The sequence below is a fragment of the Megascapheus bottae genome, chromosome 6, assembly GCF_031878675.1.
Source record: "Megascapheus bottae isolate mThoBot1 chromosome 6, mThoBot2.hap1, whole genome shotgun sequence".
Taxonomy (NCBI): domain Eukaryota; kingdom Metazoa; phylum Chordata; class Mammalia; order Rodentia; family Geomyidae; genus Megascapheus; species Megascapheus bottae.
In genome coordinates, this window is record NC_143514.1 from 55460718 (window position 1) to 55477619 (window position 16902).

The window sequence follows — 16902 nt, forward strand, 5'->3', positions numbered from 1 at the left end:
ACATTTCTATGGCTTTTGTCCTGAGCCATTCTCTCAGGCAAATCACTTTGCAATCAATCATCTGGGAGTCCAGGAAGGACCAGATCACTAGCTAGGCAGCAATGATTTATAGCAAGGCTCCATTAGACCAATCCCAAGACTGCCCTATGTCCCTGCTGAACACACCTGTGACTCGGGACTGTTTCAACTATGCATATCTTCTCACCCCCCTGTCCCCCACCTCAGAGAACTTATAATTTAAAAACAATATTTAAAAACGTTAAGGAATTAAATGGGATTTAATAACCATTCATTAAACATGTACAAAATTACACACCTGTAATCCTAGGTACTCAGGCTGAGATTTGAGGATGGAAGTTCAAAGCAAGAGATCCTTACCTCCAATTAACCAGCAAAGAGATGGACCTACAGCTGTGGTTTAAGGGTAGAGCACCAGCCTTGAAAAGGCCAAAGCCAAGTAGGCCAAGTAGAGAGTGCAAGGCCCTGGGTTCAAGCCCCAGTACCAGAAAATAATAGTGCATGGAGAACAAAGCACTCCTCCAGACCCCCAAGGGATCTGTCTCCACTGTAATTGAGGTCTGCTGAAAGGCTGAAGTGGAGGCTTGATAGCGCTGGAATGTAGAGTGCTTGCCTGGCATGCATGAGCCCTGGGTTCGATTCCTTGGTACCACATAAACAGAGCCGGAAGTGGCTCTGGGCAAAAGAAGCTCAGGGACGGTGCCAGGCCCTGAGTTCAAGACTCAGGATTGGCAGAAAGGAAGAAAAGAGAGAAAGAGATCTGACAACTATAAGGAAGAGACACAAGTTTCTGGGGCGTGCACCCTCACAAATGAGCCACTCCATGGGCACAGGGGAAGATGGAAGCTCCACTTTACACCGGGTCTGAGGTAGATGTGGCACACTGAGGGAGAACTCCTTTTCCAAGAGCCTGGTCTAGTCTGAGCTGCTGAGACGTTAGCAAACCCTCACCAAGGGCAGAGCCCGTGGGCTCCGAGAGCAGAGAGTTTAAGACGCGTAGCATTTGGGTCCTACCCGGCCCCACCCACAGGCAGTGATCCCCAGAGGGATCGCGGGGCATGCTGGGACCGGAAGCCAGCTCCTGGAGCAGAGAATGCCGGGAGCTGTAGTTCCCGAATTCTCTCAGCCAGGCAGGCAGGCGGGCGGGCAGGCAGGCAGGGAATTCTGCCGACATGGTTGCGGGACGGGGTCACTTGAAAGGTAAATCCAGAAAGCGGTGGTGCTCCCGGGGCGCAGTGCCCCTCCGCCGGCGGCACAGGGTGCTCCGGGCCACGTTTCCTCTCCGCAGGGCGTGGCACTTCCAGGCCTCCACGATCTGCTCCACCTGCAGGGGGACGCCAGTCACTGCGCAGTCCCGCAGGACGCCCTCACCCCCAGGACTCGGGGCAGCGGGGCCGGGTTCGCGGAGGGTCCCCGCTGCAGAATGGATCGGAGCCTCGTGCAATGCGTCCGCACCGGGATGAGAGGTTCCCGCCGGTTCTGCTCCTCCAGGGCGCTCAGCTCCGCAGCGGCCAGCAGTTCCAGCCTCAGTTCTCCAACTACAGGGGCTGCCACCTCCGCCACCGGCCGCTCCAGCACCGCCTGCAAACGCCAGCCCTGAGCCCTGGCCAGGCGGCACATCTGCCCCCCTCCTCCCTGCAGCCCCGGGCTCCCCTAGGCCACACTCACCGCGCCCACGCGTGCCCAGCCCCGGACCGCCCCGACCAGCTCCGCCTCGTCCACGCAGAGCCGGTCACTGCGCAGCAGGGCCAGCAGTGCAGAGGCCGACAGCTCCAGGAAGCCCCGGGTCTGCAGCGCCTCCTGAGGGCCGGGGGGTTGGTCAGGGAGGTGCACAGGGGGTGTGTGGGTTTGGGAGTGTGGAAAGGGAAAGGTACCTGGCTGTGGCCCTCAATGAAGGCTATGCACCGTTCCTGCAGCGGCCCCAAGCCAAAGGTGACAGCCACCTGGGAGAGGAATGCGGGAGGACGGCCCTCGACACTGGGGACCACCACTGTAAGTCTAGCCCTGGGTGAGGAAGCTGACAGCACCTGTGGCTCCCGCCCCCCAGGAGACTAAACCCAGCCAAACCTGTGTCGACACACCCACGTAAAGGACTGTCCTTCAAGCCCTATCCTGATGCCTTGGCGTGGCTTTTGAATGCCACCCTCTGCCCCCTTTCCCTCCCCAAAAGTGAGACCATTTTCCCCTTTTTTTTGGTGCCAGGACTAGGACTTGAACTCCCCCCCCCCCTGAGTTTCTTTTGATCAAGGCAAGCACTCTACCACTAAGCCACATTCCCAGCCCCTTCTCCTTTAGCTTTTTCACTCAAGGCTAGCGTTCTACCACTTCTGGCTTTTTTTTTTTTTTTTTTTTTTTTTTTTTTTTTTTTTTTTTTTTTTTTTTTTGCCAGCCCTGGGGCTTGAACTCAGGCCTGGTCACTGTCCTTGGGCTTTCTCAAGGCTAGTACTCTACCACTTGAACCACAGCACCACTTCTGGTACCGAAAGGTAGAACCAAGGCTACTAGGTGCATGCTAGAAAGGTACTCTACCACTAGACTACACTCCCGGGCCCTGCTTCTGGCATTTTGCTGATGAATTGAAGATAAGAGCCTAACAAACATTCCTGCTCAGCCTGATTTTGGACCTTTTTGTCAGACCTAGCTAGGATTACAGGAATGAGCCAGTGGCTCACTTGAGGCCCATTGACTTTTCCTCCTGTACCTGACTGAGGGGATAGGCCCTGGATCCCACAGGTCTGAGTATAGAATGTATATGTCCCCTCTCACGTACCCAGATTGTTCCAGAGCAGATCTCCTAGGTCCTGGTAGCAGCACCTCAGTACCACACACTTAAAGGCATACTCCTTCAGTACCTGTTTAGCAACACTTACCTGCAAGGCCTCACAAACCAACTCCACATCCAGCACCTTCACTATGAACTCCAGGCACAGCTAAGGACAGAAATCAGAGAGCAGACTTGAAACAGTGAGTCACCCAGACTCCTAGCAGCCTCAGACCCATCTGACTCCAAGGCCTGACTGAAGACACAGACTTGCTAGGGCTTGAAATTTGGCAAACCCAGAGGGCAATGAGGCTAGAAAAGTCAAACCCAGAAATGCATCTTCTAGCATGTTTGCTTCTGATCAGATCGGATGATACCATGCAAATTTTTAATTCTTTCCTCCCAGGACACTAATCTTTGTCCACTTCCCACTTCTTTTCTGGTGTGCGTGTGGGTGTGTGTGTGTGTGTGTGTGTGTATACTGAGGCTTGAACTCAGGGCTTCATGCTTTTGCCTCATGCTTTTACCCCCAATCCCCTACCACTTGAACCACACCTCCACTTCTGGCATTTTGATGATTAACTGGAGATAAGAGTCCCTTGGAAAGTCCAGTGTGATGGCTCACACCTGTAATCCTAGCTACTCAGGAGGCTGGGATCTGAGGATTGAGGTTCAAAGCCAGCCTGGGCACTAAAGTCCATGAGACTCTGTCATCTCCAATTGCACCCAGTAGCCTTGAGCTGAAGAGCTCAAGGACAGCACCCCGGCCCAGAATCCAAGCCCCATAATCCACAAAAACAACAAAGAGTCCCTTGGGTTTTTCTACATTGGATCTGCGTTTAAACTATGATTGTCAGATCTCAGCCTACTGAGTGAGTAGACAGAATTGCAGAAAGGGGCCCCAGCTCTGGCCAACACATCCGCCCCCACCCCCCATTTTTTTTTCTTTTAATTTGGTTTTAGCATCATGAATGCTAGACATGTGCTCTGCCCTTGAGCTATATTCTCACCCTAAAGTTCAGATTTCGTTTTGTTCTGTTTTGTGGTGCTGGAAACTGTACAGGTCTAACCCACTGAACTGTACCCCCAATCCTTTGTTGTTTTTTTTCTTCAATGCTGGGGATTGAATCATGACTGCTTTTTTTTTTTTTCCAGTCCTGGGCACTGTCCTTGGGCTTTCTTATGGCTAGCACTCTACCACCTGAGCCACAACAGGACTTCTAGCTTTTTCTATGTTTGTGGTACCAAGGAATCAAACCCCTGGGACTTCATGCATGCTAGGCAAGTACTCTACCACTAGGCCAAACTCCCAGCCCTGTTATTATTATTATTATTATTAATATTATTTTACCAGTTCTGGGGCTTGAACTCAGGACCTGAGCACTGTCCTTTCTCAAGGATAGAGCTCTACCACTTGCGCCACAGCACCACTTCTGGCTTTTTCTATGTATGTGGTACCAAGGAATCAAGCCCCGGTCTTTGTGCATGTTAGACAAACACTCTAGGCCTAGCACCACTAGGCCACACTCCCAGCCCCACCCGTACTTTTTATTTATTTATTTATTTTTGCCAGTCCTGGGGCTTAGACTCAAGGCCTGGGCAATCTCCTTGGACACTTTGTGTTCAAGGCTAGTGCTCTGCCACTTGATCCACAGCACCACTTCTGCCTTTTTCTATATATGTGGTATCGAACCCAGAGCTTCACGTATGCTAGGCAAGCACTCTACTACTAGGCTATGCTCCTGTACTTTTCTTTGTGTGCACACATGCTCTCCTCAGATTAGTGTGAAATGGTATGAACTGACCCCACTCGAGGCGGGAACTAAGGCAGAGCCTACCTCTCGCAGATCCTCCAGCCCGTACTCCACGGCGGCCGTCAGCACCTCCAGCACCTGGTTTGGAGAGCAGAAGATTCCCTCTTGCCTGGCCCACTGTATGAGGGGAGGATGCCTGCCTTTTGCGCCCCCAGCACCTCCCACCCCTCAGGCCACTGCTTAGTGGGCTCACAGTATGACGGTGCAGCGTGACACTGTTCGTATACAGGAACTCCAGTACTGCCAGGAAAGCTTCAGCTGGTACAGTGCTTAGCACCACAGGACTAGGTATTCCAGAATCCAGGTCTGTACTCAGAAGTCTCTGGAAGAAGCTGCATCTACAAGCCAGCAAGCACCGATGGGCGAACACCTCCTGCCTCTCTTGACCAACCACGAAGCGAACATCACTGAGGGAGAGAGGGGGGAGAATCCAGAGCCGGGAGCACAACTTGGGCTTTCCCACTGCCCACTCTGACTTTTAGGCCTTAGTTTCCTTTTGTGTATGTAAGAATTGGGGCTTAGGAAGTGGCCCTGTGGCTTAAAGTGATAGAGCGCTAGCCTTGAGCTAAAGAGCTTAGGGATGGTGGTGCTGGGGGCCCGAGTTCAAGCCCCATGATGAACCAAAAAGAAAAAAAGAAATAGAGCTTATGCTTCTGGGTGCAGGTCTTGGACACCTGGGCCTGAGTTCTAATCTCAGCTCTTCCCCATAATAATATAGTGATTTCCTGTCTGGCTTTTCACCCAGAAGATCTCATTGGAGGTGACTGTGCTTTGTCACCTAGGTAAGATCGACCCCACCCCTCCTCACTAGTCTTAGCCTAAAGGGTAGAGGAAACTCGCTTGACTCCTCCTCCTCCTCTGGCTGCCAGCTCAGCTTTTTTCAGCTCTCCTCCAGAAAAATGTGGGTGTGGGGTACAGAGTGTGCACACAGACACAGACCAGTGATGCACTGAGGTCAGACCGCATTTTCCATCTTCCTGATCACTTCCGGCCCCAGCCTCTGGGTGTCTGAACAAGATAAGCCAGTAGAAGGCAGGGGAAAACTTGAGCTTCCTGAAGCCATCTATAGTCCCAGGCCTAAGGCCTGGTGTTCCCACTACTCAGGCCAGACTGTGATCCCCAAAGCAGGGTTGTGGGAACCACTGATCCTTTCTGAGGATGGGGACAGAAAGGGGAGTCCTGACTGGCCCTGCCCCAGTCCATGCTAGTCCTGGCTTCAGACAGCACTAACATCTTGGCCAGTCGGTGCATGGTCAGCATCCTTGAACTACTTCCTGTCTAGGTCACTGGTTCAGTCCCTGGAGCTTTCTTTCTCTTGTGAATCCCCAGTTCCCAGAACAGTCATCTGTTCCTCTGCCTCTTCAAAAAGGGAGGCCCTCACACTAGCTGAATGTTGGCTAGGAGGGAGTCAAGTTACAATCCACCCCTCCGGATCCTGAAACGGAAGTCTCCTTGCCGGAAACAGAGAAGGAAAGAGTTGAGCTCACACAGCAGCCCCAGGCTCCGATTCTTGCTGTTCCCCACCTCTGGCGTCTCCGAGGGCCTTGGTCACTGAGTGGCCAACAATCACCTTCCGTATTTGATATCCCCACAGACTGAGGTCATCAGGGAGAAGTCCAACTCCTCATTCCCCATCTCCCCTTCACCCAGGGCCTCCCTGGTTAGAGACACAGGCCCAAAAGAGCTACCTAGGGAAAACCCCGCCAACCAGGCCCACACCCTCACCTGTATCTGGGGTTGTTGACAAGGCTCCGGAGTGCTGTGGAAAAAGACACAGCCTGTCCATGCACAGTCAGTCCTGACGTCTCCATGGGTGAGATGGTGTAGGGGGGAAACGAGTAAAAGGGCCTAGAAGGCCTGCTGAGGCTTCTGGTCTGTGGAAGATTTGACCAAGGCCCTAGAGCCAGCCAGGAGCCCGAAGAGGGAGGATTAGGGGCTTAAGAGGCCTAAAGTTTAGGGAGGAAAAGAAGGCCAGGTTCCTTAAAGAAAGTGTTTGAGTCCCATGGAGGAGGCCAGAAGTTGCATGGATGGTGACGAACACAGAGGAGGTCCTGGAGAGACCGATGCTGGGAGAATCTGCCAGCAACAAGGCCTAGCCTGGGAGCCTGCCCAGGCAGCAGCTGGTAAGAAGCCTGTGGGTTTCCATGGAAACAGGAGCAAGGCTTGAGAAAGCCCCGCCCATCTCCTTACAGTTCCAGGGAAAAATCTCTGCCTGTGGTAGGGCCCTAAGCTGAATCTGAGAATCCCAGCACTGGCCCCTGTCTGTTCTAGATTCAGAGTTCAAGCCCCTTGTCTTCCTAATTCCTTTCAAAGACTCACAAGTTAGATCTTGGCTAGGGAGGCCAAAAGAACCCACCTCAAAAGGGAAAATAAGAACCTTTGGGTGTTTCTCAGGAAAAAGATTTAGCTTGTTTAGGAGGTAGCTGCACCATCCTTCCATGAGGGTCAGCTCATGAGGTGTCAGCTGTGACACAGGTGGCACAGTCTCTAGCATTCCTGAAACACAACCCTGGAAGGGATTCTGTAGGTACTGAGGCATGCAAAAGATGTGCCAGCTCAGGACAGGCCCCAGGGCCCCAGGATCAGTCAGCATTGGTCAGGAGATGGAATTTGCACTCCCTCCTGAATCACAGCAGCCTCAAGCCTGGGTCTCCTAAGTGGAGTCTATGGGCCTCTCCTCCCCGTCACACAGCCCTGAACTGAGGAAGTCATCCAAGCCCCACCCAAGCTCTGCCTACAACAGAAATCTTTGTCCTTGTTGAGGCGGACAGAGGAACCATGACATGCTCTTTCCTGTGGGCCCAGACTCTGCATTCCTGAACAACCACCCCAGCAGCCTCAAGGCTTTCCCATACCCCCAAGGCCCACGTGACTCACAAATGGCAAGTCATCTGGCCATTATATACAGAAATGGACAATGGCTCTGGAGTCTTCAGGCCTTCTTTCCTTCTTCCCTCTTCTTGTTGGTCCCTAGTAGTAACAGGTCTTTGAACTTCAGGTCCCTGAGGGAATTCTTGGGCTCCTTAGCCTCAGAGCTAACTTAGGGGCATGACAGATGTTCACAGTAGTAAAACTCTGGTTATACCAGAGTCAGGCTAGAGGGAGGAACTCTGGGAGGGAGGTTTCTTGCCATGGCAGCCATAGCAACTGCACAACACAGCCCTTCCCCCACCCACCTTGCAGTGAAGTCAGGCCGAGCCAGCCAGGTGAGAACTCAGAAGCCAAAGGCTACAGGTGACTCAAGTGCCTGAAGGAGTTTCGGGGGAAGAGGGTGGCCATCCCAGAAGTGATTCTGTAGGTGGAGTCACAAGCTGGAGCTGAGGGTGGAAGGTGCCCTGAAGGTCACCTGGCCCCAGCCTCTTCTAAGAGCCTACCCAAAGCAGGTAAAGTTGGAAGATAGCTGGATTCAATACTTCCTGGGCTAGAGGGGTTCTGTGGGGAAGGAGTTGGGTCTATTCCTCCTCTTTAAGAACTTGGAAGCCACAGCTGGGTGCTGGTGTCTCATGTCTATAATACTAGCTATTCTGAGGCTGAAATCTGAGAGATCTGAGGATATTGGTTCAAAGCTAGCCCCAGCTGAAAAGTCCACGAAACTTATCTCCAATTAACCAGCACAAAGCTGGAAGTGGAACTGTAGTACAATGGTACAGTGACAAGTGGTACAGTGCGAGCCTTGAGCAAAAAAACTCAGAGATAGCATCCATGCCCTGAGTTCAAGCCCAAGGACCAGAATAAAACATTAGAAACGCCATTCCCACTCTTCAAACTGAGTCAGAAGCCATCTTGTTGTCCTTTTCCCTGGTTATCTCAGGTCAAGGAAATGTACTTAGTTCACGTAACCAATGACATAGTGATGAAGGGAATGTGGAATTCTGGGTGGCAGAGACTTCAAAGAATTGTAGACAGAACATTATTTCCTGCTGTCTGACAGACCTTAATCCTCAGAGCATCCAAAAAACCCAAACAGCTTATCTGATCCAGTTGTTCCAAAAAACAGCTGGTAAGGGGTAGCCCCCATGCAGTGATGGAAACCTGTAGGCTTAGTTGTTCCAAAGGCTGAGGTGGGGATTGATTGAGCCCAGGGGTCCAAGGCCAGCTTGGGTAATACATAAGATGCCCTTTGAAAACAAACTGCTAGGCGCCTGTAATCCTAGCTACTCTAGAGGCTAAGATCTGAGGATCACGATTCAAAACCAGCCCAGGCACTAAAGAACTAGAGACTCTTATCTCCAAACAATCACTAACAAAAAGTGGGAAGTGGTGCTGTGGCTCCAGGGGTAGGCCAGTAGCCTTGAGCTGAAGAGCACAAGGACAACACCTAAGCCAAGTTCAAGCCTCATGACCCACACACACAAAAAAACCTAATAAACTTTTTTTTTTTTTGGTCTGTCATGGGGCTTTGAACCCAGGGCCTTGCTGCTATCGCTGAGCTTTTTTTGCTCCAGTATTCTACCACTGTGAATCACACAGTGCCACATCCTCCCCAAAGTAACACTTTTAAAAAGGAGACATTGGGGCTAGGAGTTTGGCTTAGTGGTAGAGTGTTTCCCTGGCATGCATGAAGACTGAGGTTCGATTCCTTACATAGAATAAGCCAGAAATGGTTCTGTGACTCAAGTGGTAGAGCTCTAGCCTTGAGAAAACCCAAGGACAGTGCTCAAGCCCTGAGTTCAAGAAAGAGGCATCACTAAGCAAGACGAGTGCAGAGAAAGAAATGGCCAGTAAAAGCCACTCAGAAGTGTGGGTCTTTCAGCAGGCAAGTCCATGGCTGGCAAGTGTCTGTCTCCTGGACACCAGGAAGAAGAGAGTGCCAAAGACCCAGTGCCCAAACCACCATCAGTGCGGCCCAGAAGCCGGCTGCCCAGCATTGATGAAGTCCGATCCACTGGTCTAGGCCCAGCCTCCCGCCGAGGTTCAGTGCCAGGCCTACCCATGTCCCTGTCACACCGAAACTCGCTGGCTGGATCAGGAGCTGGTCATGGAGGTCGGCGACAGTCCTTGGGCCCGGTGCCTCCTCTCGGCTGGCGGGTCAGTTTCTCAGGCCTGCCCCTAGGGCCTATCCGTCGAGTGGCACCTTCCTATCGGATGGAGCCCGGTCCAGGGGAGCACTGGGAGACGGCACATGCACAGCGTGTCCTGGAGGCAGTGTTGCATGCGGGGCTGTGTGATGCCAGCTACTCTGGCTTAGAGGCTGGGCAACTGGCACGGGAGCTGTGTGAGCAGGTGCGCCTGCGCCTTCGAGAGCTCAGCCCACCTCGATACAAGCTGGTGTGCAGCGTTGTGTTGGGGCCACGTGCAGGCCAGGGCGTGCATGTGGTCAGCCGTGCCCTGTGGGATGCAGCACACGATGGGCTAGCCTCTGCCACCTTCACCAATGCCTCGCTCTTTGCAGTGGCCACAGTCCATGGGCTATACTGTGAGTAAGCAGACCTCCAAATTCTGCAAAATGATTTATTATCCCAGGAGAAAGCCCCCCTGGGGCTCACATCCCAATAAATAAATGTTTCTCAATAAATAAAAGTGGTCCATAAATAATACCCCCTAGCAGGGGGGCTAAGGCTCAGGCTTAACTCAGAGAAGGGGTAAGAAACAGCAAGGACAGGCTGCCCCTAACTCCAGTAAAGCTGGTCCCTGATTCCCTGGGGGGCTTCATCGAGGAGCCCCCAGTGAGGCACCGAAGGGACAGGGAGAGTCTTGCAGGCGGGGGCTCCGGCCGGCTCTGCAGGTTGGGGTCTAGGTGGGACTGCGGTCACGGAGCAGGCGCAGAGCATAGCAGAGTCGCTGTCGCAGGTCCGGGGAGCAGCCCAGCTGCCGAAGGTGTGAGGCGAGGTAAGTACAAGCACTTCGATTTCGAGCCACGAAGGTCACAAGGAGGGGCTCCCAGCCACTGAGAATCAGCTTGGTGTGGTCCCCATAGAAGTTCACCTGTGCACAAGAGGGTGACAAGGCTCAAGCCTTGTGCTCCAGGCTCAGAAGCCCGTCCCAGCAGACCTTCCACCCAGCTCCAGCATGCACTCTTACCTGGACAGTACCGTCGCTGAATATCATGAGCAGGGCTTGATCAGTCTTGACCCACTGCAGCAACAGGGGAGGACCTGGTACCTCCACCTCTTCTACACTTGGCAAATCTCCACCCTGGGAGCAAGGGCAGGGACGCGTCACTGATCTGACCTGAGCTGGATCCTGCCCCATGGATGAATCCACCAAAGGAAAATCTGGGGGGATCTGGATGTATTTGTTGTCCACACGCCTCAGCCCAACCCGAGTACCTTCATGAGGTGCTGCTCCATGTAGGAGGCAAAATACCGCAGGATGCCCAGCTGAGGCTGCAGAGCCCGGGGCACAGCACCCACAGAGAAGGAGAAATGCTTTGTGCTGGTGGGGTTGTAGTGCACAGTCCTAGATGGGAGGGCGCAGGTCAGAGAGAGAGAGCCCTGCACCCACATTCCGTTCCTCCCCTGCCGTGGTACAGCCTTGTGGGGCACCCACAACACTTACTTCCTGTTGGCTGACAGGGCCATGTGGGTGCCATCATTGAAGAGAACGGCTACTCGCCGGCTGGACAGTTGATACCCAAAGCCAAACTTGTTGGAGTAGTCAACCCACTTGCTGACCCACACAAGAGGCTCTGGCTGTGCCAGTGGAGCTGGGTTCTGTTCCGCTGTCCCAGGAAAGGAGAAAGTGAGGACTGAACCCTTAGCCAAGGCCAAAGAATTCCCCATATCAGAGCCAAGAGTGGTGGGCACGGTGGCTCATGCCTGTAATACTCAGGAGGCTGAGATCTGAGGATCAAGGTTCAAAGCCAGCCTGGGCACAAAAGGGCCTGAGGTTCTTATCTCCAGTTAACCTCTAGAAAATGGGAAGTGGGGCTTGGCTCAAGGGCAGGGTGGTAGGCTTGAGCTGAAGAGCTCAGGGACAGCGCCCATGCTGAGTTCAAGCCCCATGACTCAAAAAAAAAAAAAAAATTCCCCACATCATTCACAGGTACCAGACCCCACCTCACCTGGGGGCATAAAGGCCACACAGTTTCTCAGAGCACACAGAGCTGACTCCACCACTGTAGCCACAGTCAGACCTTCCTCAAACCCTGAAGGGAACAGCACTGCGATTTAGGCATTATCCCCATACCCCAGACCAAGGTCAGATCCCTGTCAGCTTCTTCACTCTGGTCACCAGTGTCTACTCCAGCAATATGTGGCACCTATGGTCCTCCCTGGTTCCTTACCATCTCCAGTGCTTGCCAGTGTCCCACGGGGAGAGCTGTCTTCGGCTGCTGTCTCTACCAGGCTGACAGGAGCTGGACCAGAAGCTGCTGGTGCCTAGAGGGTTGCGTTAGGAGAACAAGTGAAATGAGTTCCACAGTCCAAATCCTTGAAAGTCCAGGTCCAGCCTGGCCCTGGCTTCCAGGGCACCTCAGGTCAGCCCTAGCTCATTAATGAGATGCAGCCAATTAGCCTACCACGAGGCTAGATGCTTCATCAGCCTTTTATCCCAGGCTTCCCTCAGCTGCTAGGGCGGATGAGTCAGAACAGTGCCCACGTGAGCACTCACCTCAGGCTTGGCATCTGGATGGCCAATGGATGTACGCATGAGGCCGCTCACCAAACATGACACTTCGTCCCGCTCCTCAGGGTGGCTCTTATCTGAAGTGAGGGAGAATTCTGCCCTTAGTCCCCCGGGGATGGCAGACAGGCCTTCCCGAGGGCTTGGGCAACCCTCTTCCCCCAGGAGTTCACAGGCATCGCATGCCTACAAAGTGGATACAATGTTTGAACTCAGGGCCTGGGTGCCTTCTCTGAGCTCTTCAGCTCAAGGCTAGTGCTCTACCCCTTGAGCCACAGCACCACTTCTGATTTTCTAGTGGTTAATTGGAGATCTGTGTCTGACTGGACTGCTGTGCCCTGGCTAGCTTTGAACCTGGATCCTCAGATCTCAGCCTGCGAAGTAGCTAGGATTACAGGTGTGAGCCACCATGCTCACTGTCCTGAGATTTTTTTTTTTTTGTGCCAGTCCTGGGCTTGAGCTCAGAGCCTGAGCACTGTCCTTGGATTTTCTCGAGGCTAGAGCTCTACCACTTGAGTCTCAGCACTACCACCAGCTTTTTTCTATATATGTGGTACCGAGGAATCGAACCCGGGTCTTCATGGATGCTGGGCAAGCTCTCTACCACTAAGCCAAACACCCGGCCTCTCCCCTGAGTTTTTTTGCTCAAGGTTAGTTAGCAATCTACCACCTGAGCCACAGCTCACTTTCAACGTTTTGGTAGTTAATTGGAGATAAGAGCCTCATGCGCTTCTCTGCCAAGCTGGCTTCAAGCTTTGATCCTCAGATCTCTGCCTCCTAAGTAACTAGGATTATAGCAATAAGCCACTGGCAATGGCTGATTGACAGCTCTTATACCTCAGCTGACACCCCAGACTCACTTTTGTTCTTCTTCCTGCCAAACAGGCTCTTGGTAACTTTGGCAAAGAGACTCCTGGCTGGGTTGGGAGGCGTCAGATCTGGGACTGTCACACAGCTGCTCACAGGGAGCCTGTCAGGAGTATAGCCCTAAGGAGGAGAGCCATGTCAACAGAGACCCCGAGGGCCCTCTCCCCTGTCTCCATGTGTTCCTTCAGGAACATGCAGGCTGAACTCGAATGTTAGGAGGTGACAGACCTTGGTAAAGAAATCATGGCGCAGGATCTGCTCAATAGAGGGGCGATCTCGGGGTGAAGCTCGTAGGATAGAAGCCAGGAGCTGCCGAGCAGGCAGCGAGAGGCTCGCAGGCAGCGTGTAGTGAACCTGTTTGATGCAGCGGTACGTTTCCTTCAGGTCAGCTGTCTCAAAAGGGGGGGTCCCACACAGCAGTGTGTACCTGCAGGCCAGGGATAAGGATCAGGAGTGGTGAAGGAGGAATACCCTCCCACACACCCACCACCTGTCTGCCAGTGACTGTGTCACTCACATGACACAGCCCAGTGACCACACATCTGCCTCAGGGCCATGGCCCTGTCTCAGCAGCACTTCTGGAGCCACATAGTTGGGAGTGCCACAGATGGTCCTGAAAAATGGTAGGAAAGAGATGGGGGGGTGTTCAGATCCAGCCTAGCAGCCTCCATTCTTGCCCCCACTGTGAGTCCAGACAAAGCAGCTGCCTGTCACCAAAGGCCAGAGAGCTCCTGCTTGTCTTGAGACAATGGATGCTGGGGATGGCAGCTGAGTCCCCGCCCACCCGCCCAACCCAGCTGCTCAGTTGCTCAGCAGGACAGGGGGAGGCCTGACCCCCAAGCAATGGCCTCCTCCAAGGTCAACACAAAGGGTCCAAGAACTGATCTCATCCTCCACCAGTCTGTCAAAAACTCATCAGGCTGTTACCTTCCATAGTCTGTGCCATACCCATACCAACAACACCTCTAATCCCCCCATAGACCCCAAACCTACCACACATGCTTACCTAGTCACAGTAGCCACAGTGGGGTCATCTTTTATATGTGTATTTGCACCAGTACTGGGGCTTGAACTCGGACCCTCATACTCTTGCTTAGCTTTTTTTTTACCCTAGGATAGGGCACTACCATTTCAGCCATATCTCCACTTCTGGATTTTTGATGGTTAATTCCAGATAACAACTCCTTGCTGGGTGCCTGTGGCTCACATCTATAATTCTAGCTACTCAGGAGGCTGAGATCTGAGGATTGTGGTTCAAAGCCAAGCCCAGCACAAAAGTCCATGAGACTTATCTCCAGTTAACCACCAGAAAACTGGAGTGATGTTGTGGCTCAAGTGATAGTACTAGCCTTGAGTTGAAGAGCTCAGGAACAAATAACCAGGCCCAGAGTTCAAGCCCCATATCAAAAAACAAAAACAACAACAACAAAAACCCAGCTTCTTGTATTTGTCTGCCTGGGCTGGCTTTGAACCTCCATCCTCAGATCTCAGACTCCTGAGTAGCTAGGACTATAGGTATGAGCCACCAGTGCCTGGCCTCTCAATAGTCAGTCTTCTTATGCACATTCTGCCATTCCCACACTCAGTCTCTCTCATACACGTACGTGCTGCCTGGCCTGTATTACTGCCCCCACCATCACAGGCTCAGTTATACAATTCCAAAAAATCTCATACACATATAACCTCCCTCCATCTCTGGAACTTAGCTCACCTTCCCCATCGGTATCATACCTATCTCAGTCCTCCAGGGTTCCCACCAGACCCAGCAACCCAGGCCGCCACCTCCACCCTCAAACACTCAACACAAACAGCTCATCACCCTTCCCTATTATCACATGCTCACATCAGGCGGTCACCTTGCCTCCCACATACATACTGTCTGTCTGTCTGACACACACACACACACGGACTGTACCATCCCTCCCTCAAACACTCACTTCTTCCTCTGCTCCGGAGGCTCTAACCGAGCTGCCAGCCCAAAATCCCCCACCTTCAGTTCCATGTTCTCAGTGATGAAAAAATTTCCTAGACAGGGCCAGAGGGGTAGATCAGATAACTCCCCTCCTCCTTCCCTGTCCCTCCACACCCTACCGTAGGTCCCTCCCTCCTTTCCCCTAGCTGAACAGGAGTCTCACCCAGCTTGAGGTCTCGGTGCAAGATGCCCCGCTGGTGCAAGTACTTGAGGCCTGAAAGGATCTGCCGCAGGTAGTAGCGTACTTCGGGTTCCAACAGGGTGTGCCGAGCCTTCCAGATGTGGGCCAGAGACTGCACAGAGCCACGGCCTGAGGCCCAGCTCGCCCTCCCTGACCCCCCACCCCCGCCCCCACCGGGCTGGCTGAAAAAGACAGAGCTCCAGGTCCAAGTCTCAAGACAGCTCTCCCCCCCATCTCTTCCCACCCCTGTGCCTCACCTTTCGGCTGCAGAGCTCCAGGAAAATGTAGATATTCTCAGCATCCTCGAAGTGGTGTGAAAAACGAACGACATGGCGGTGCTGGAGGTCTCGGTGCAGCTCAATCTCGTTTAGGATCTGCGGAGGGGGCGCCGGCCGGGTCGTTACCTTCCCGGGGTCCCCAAGCCCCCCTTCCCCTCCCCAGCGCTCGCCCCTCGGGGCCTGGTGCCACCTTCTCGCGTTGATGCGGCTTGGCGACGCGGCTCTGCGGGATGACTTTGACGGCGTAGGCGCTGCCAGTCTCCGTGTCCGTGGCTTCGTAGCAGCGGGCGAAGCCCCCCTAGGAGAAGGGCGCATCAGGCCGGCGCCCCAGACGCCGCTCTGGCCCGCAGACGTCCCCACGTGAGGGTCCCGACGGGGCTCCTTCTCACCCCAGCTCCACCACCCCACACCGCCCCCGACCCACCTTGCCCAGCAAGCGCCCTTTGAAGTAGGTACGGCCGCTGTGCGGGTCGGTGATGAGGCGTCCAGGGTCCGGCGCCGGGGTCCCGGCCAGCATCTCGGGCTCGGATCCCGGCAAGGCACTCGGAGGGGGTCCCGGCCCGGCGGGGGGCGCGGGCGGGGCGGCAGCACGCGGGAAGGGGCGCGGGGACAGGAAGCCGGCGGCGGGCTCCATCCCGGCGGCGCGCAGAGCGCGAGCCCGTCTGCCTCTCGGTTCCGCCCGGCCCCAGCCGCGCGTGGCGCTGCCAGGTTTCGCTACGCAGCGCTCGCCCGAGAGAGCCGGGCGTTTTTGTCAATGAACGCCTGCCTCCGCCCAGCCTGACGTCACCGAGAGCCACGCCCCCTTCCCGTGGGCGAGTCCGATGGAAGCCACGCCCCCTGTCAGGCCTGCGGGCGCACCCGAAGCTCCACCCTATTTGGCACCCTTCCAGCCTCCGCCTTCTCCTCTGTCTCAAAGGCTCAGCCACAGTGCTTGTCTCCGGGCTTGTCGCCTTGCAGGGGCTGCGCAGATGTAGGGACTGATATTTGTTCTCCCACCCACCCTGTCTTGCTGACTGTGTCCTGCTAATAACAGCCTCTTTCTATCCCTGTTTTTCGGGACAGAAGTTGAAGTCAGGGTGGAAGTCAGGCATCTGAGAGCTAGGAGAGTAAAGGCAAACCAGAAGTGGTGCTCCGTTTCTTGGGCGGGGCACCGATACTGTCCTAGTGCTGCCCCCTTTAGAACTAAGGAAAAATATACCCTAAAAGCCTGGCTTGCTTGGCTAGGTCTGGCTGCCCGACTGCAGGCTGGCTTTGGTGGACAGAGTCTAGTATTCAAGACTTTATTTTATTTTATTTTATTTATTTTTTTGTCAGTCCTGGGCTTGAGCTCAAGGCCTGAGCACTGTCCTTGGACTTTCTCAAGGCTAGAGCTCTACCACTTGAGCCTCAGCACCACTTCTGGCTTTTTTTCTATGTATGTGGTACCAAGGAATCAAACCCAGGTCTTC

The 16902-nt window shown here is 53.9% G+C and overlaps 3 protein-coding genes across 5 annotated transcripts; 1 reads left to right on the plus strand and 2 right to left on the minus strand.

Annotated features, from left to right (window-relative positions):
- Window positions 1–283: 283 nt before the first annotated feature.
- Window positions 284–7683, minus strand: Btbd19 (BTB domain containing 19). Of its 2 annotated transcripts, none has more exons than XM_090334982.1 (8): window positions 7471–7683; window positions 4787–5000; window positions 4618–4671; window positions 2889–2948; window positions 1893–1961; window positions 1687–1818; window positions 1474–1599; window positions 284–1342 (listed from the first exon to the last, which is right to left on the minus strand). In XM_090334982.1, the coding sequence occupies exons 1-8, from the start codon at window positions 7482–7484 to the stop codon at window positions 1208–1210; spliced, it is 804 nt and encodes a 267-aa protein (XP_090191108.1). In that variant the 5' UTR covers window positions 7485–7683; the 3' UTR covers window positions 284–1207. The 2 variants fall into 2 exon arrangements, with proteins under 2 accessions (XP_090191108.1, XP_090191107.1); XM_090334981.1 differs by lacking the exon at window positions 7471–7683 and adding an exon at window positions 6319–6986.
- Window positions 7684–7798: 115 nt separating this feature from the next.
- Dynlt4 (dynein light chain Tctex-type 4) lies at window positions 7799–10079 on the plus strand. 2 transcript variants are annotated; one of them, XM_090334983.1, is made up of 2 exons: window positions 7799–7976; window positions 9347–10079. In XM_090334983.1, the coding sequence occupies exon 2, from the start codon at window positions 9358–9360 to the stop codon at window positions 10015–10017; it is 660 nt and encodes a 219-aa protein (XP_090191109.1). In that variant the 5' UTR covers window positions 7799–7976; window positions 9347–9357; the 3' UTR covers window positions 10018–10079. The 2 variants fall into 2 exon arrangements, with proteins under 2 accessions (XP_090191109.1, XP_090191110.1); XM_090334984.1 differs by having other exon boundaries at window positions 9350–10079.
- Plk3 (polo like kinase 3) lies at window positions 9837–16157 on the minus strand. Its single transcript, XM_090334985.1, has 15 exons — window positions 15879–16157; window positions 15645–15752; window positions 15434–15550; window positions 15159–15288; window positions 14961–15048; window positions 13541–13636; window positions 13252–13450; window positions 13017–13143; window positions 12145–12236; window positions 11819–11912; window positions 11597–11680; window positions 11092–11254; window positions 10863–10992; window positions 10615–10728; window positions 9837–10518 (listed from the first exon to the last, which is right to left on the minus strand). The coding sequence occupies exons 1-15, from the start codon at window positions 16086–16088 to the stop codon at window positions 10327–10329; spliced, it is 1944 nt and encodes a 647-aa protein (XP_090191111.1). The 5' UTR covers window positions 16089–16157; the 3' UTR covers window positions 9837–10326.
- Between the last annotated feature and the right edge of the window lie 745 nt (window positions 16158–16902).

Excerpts from the sequence above, each read along its gene's own strand:
- Btbd19 (XM_090334981.1), bottom strand. The coding sequence starts at position 6,404 with ATGGAGACGTCAGGACTGACTGTGCATGGACAGGCTGTGTCTTTTTCC. Across the intron at positions 5,001-6,318 it reads GTCAACAACCCCAGATACAG|TGATGTTCGCTTCGTGGTTG; the intron begins GTGAGGGTGTGG and ends TCTCTCCCTCAG. Across the intron at positions 2,949-4,617 it reads GGCTGGAGGATCTGCGAGAG|CTGTGCCTGGAGTTCATAGT; the intron begins GTAGGCTCTGCC and ends TTCTGTCCTTAG.
- Dynlt4 (XM_090334983.1), top strand. The coding sequence starts at position 9,358 with ATGGCTGGCAAGTGTCTGTCTCCTGGACACCAGGAAGAAGAGAGTGCC.
- Plk3 (XM_090334985.1), bottom strand. The coding sequence starts at position 16,088 with ATGGAGCCCGCCGCCGGCTTCCTGTCCCCGCGCCCCTTCCCGCGTGCT. Across the intron at positions 15,049-15,158 it reads GCACCGAGACCTCAAGCTGG|GAAATTTTTTCATCACTGAG; the intron begins GTGAGACTCCTG and ends GGCCCTGTCTAG. Across the intron at positions 11,681-11,818 it reads ACTGGCAAGCACTGGAGATG|GGTTTGAGGAAGGTCTGACT; the intron begins GTAAGGAACCAG and ends TGTTCCCTTCAG.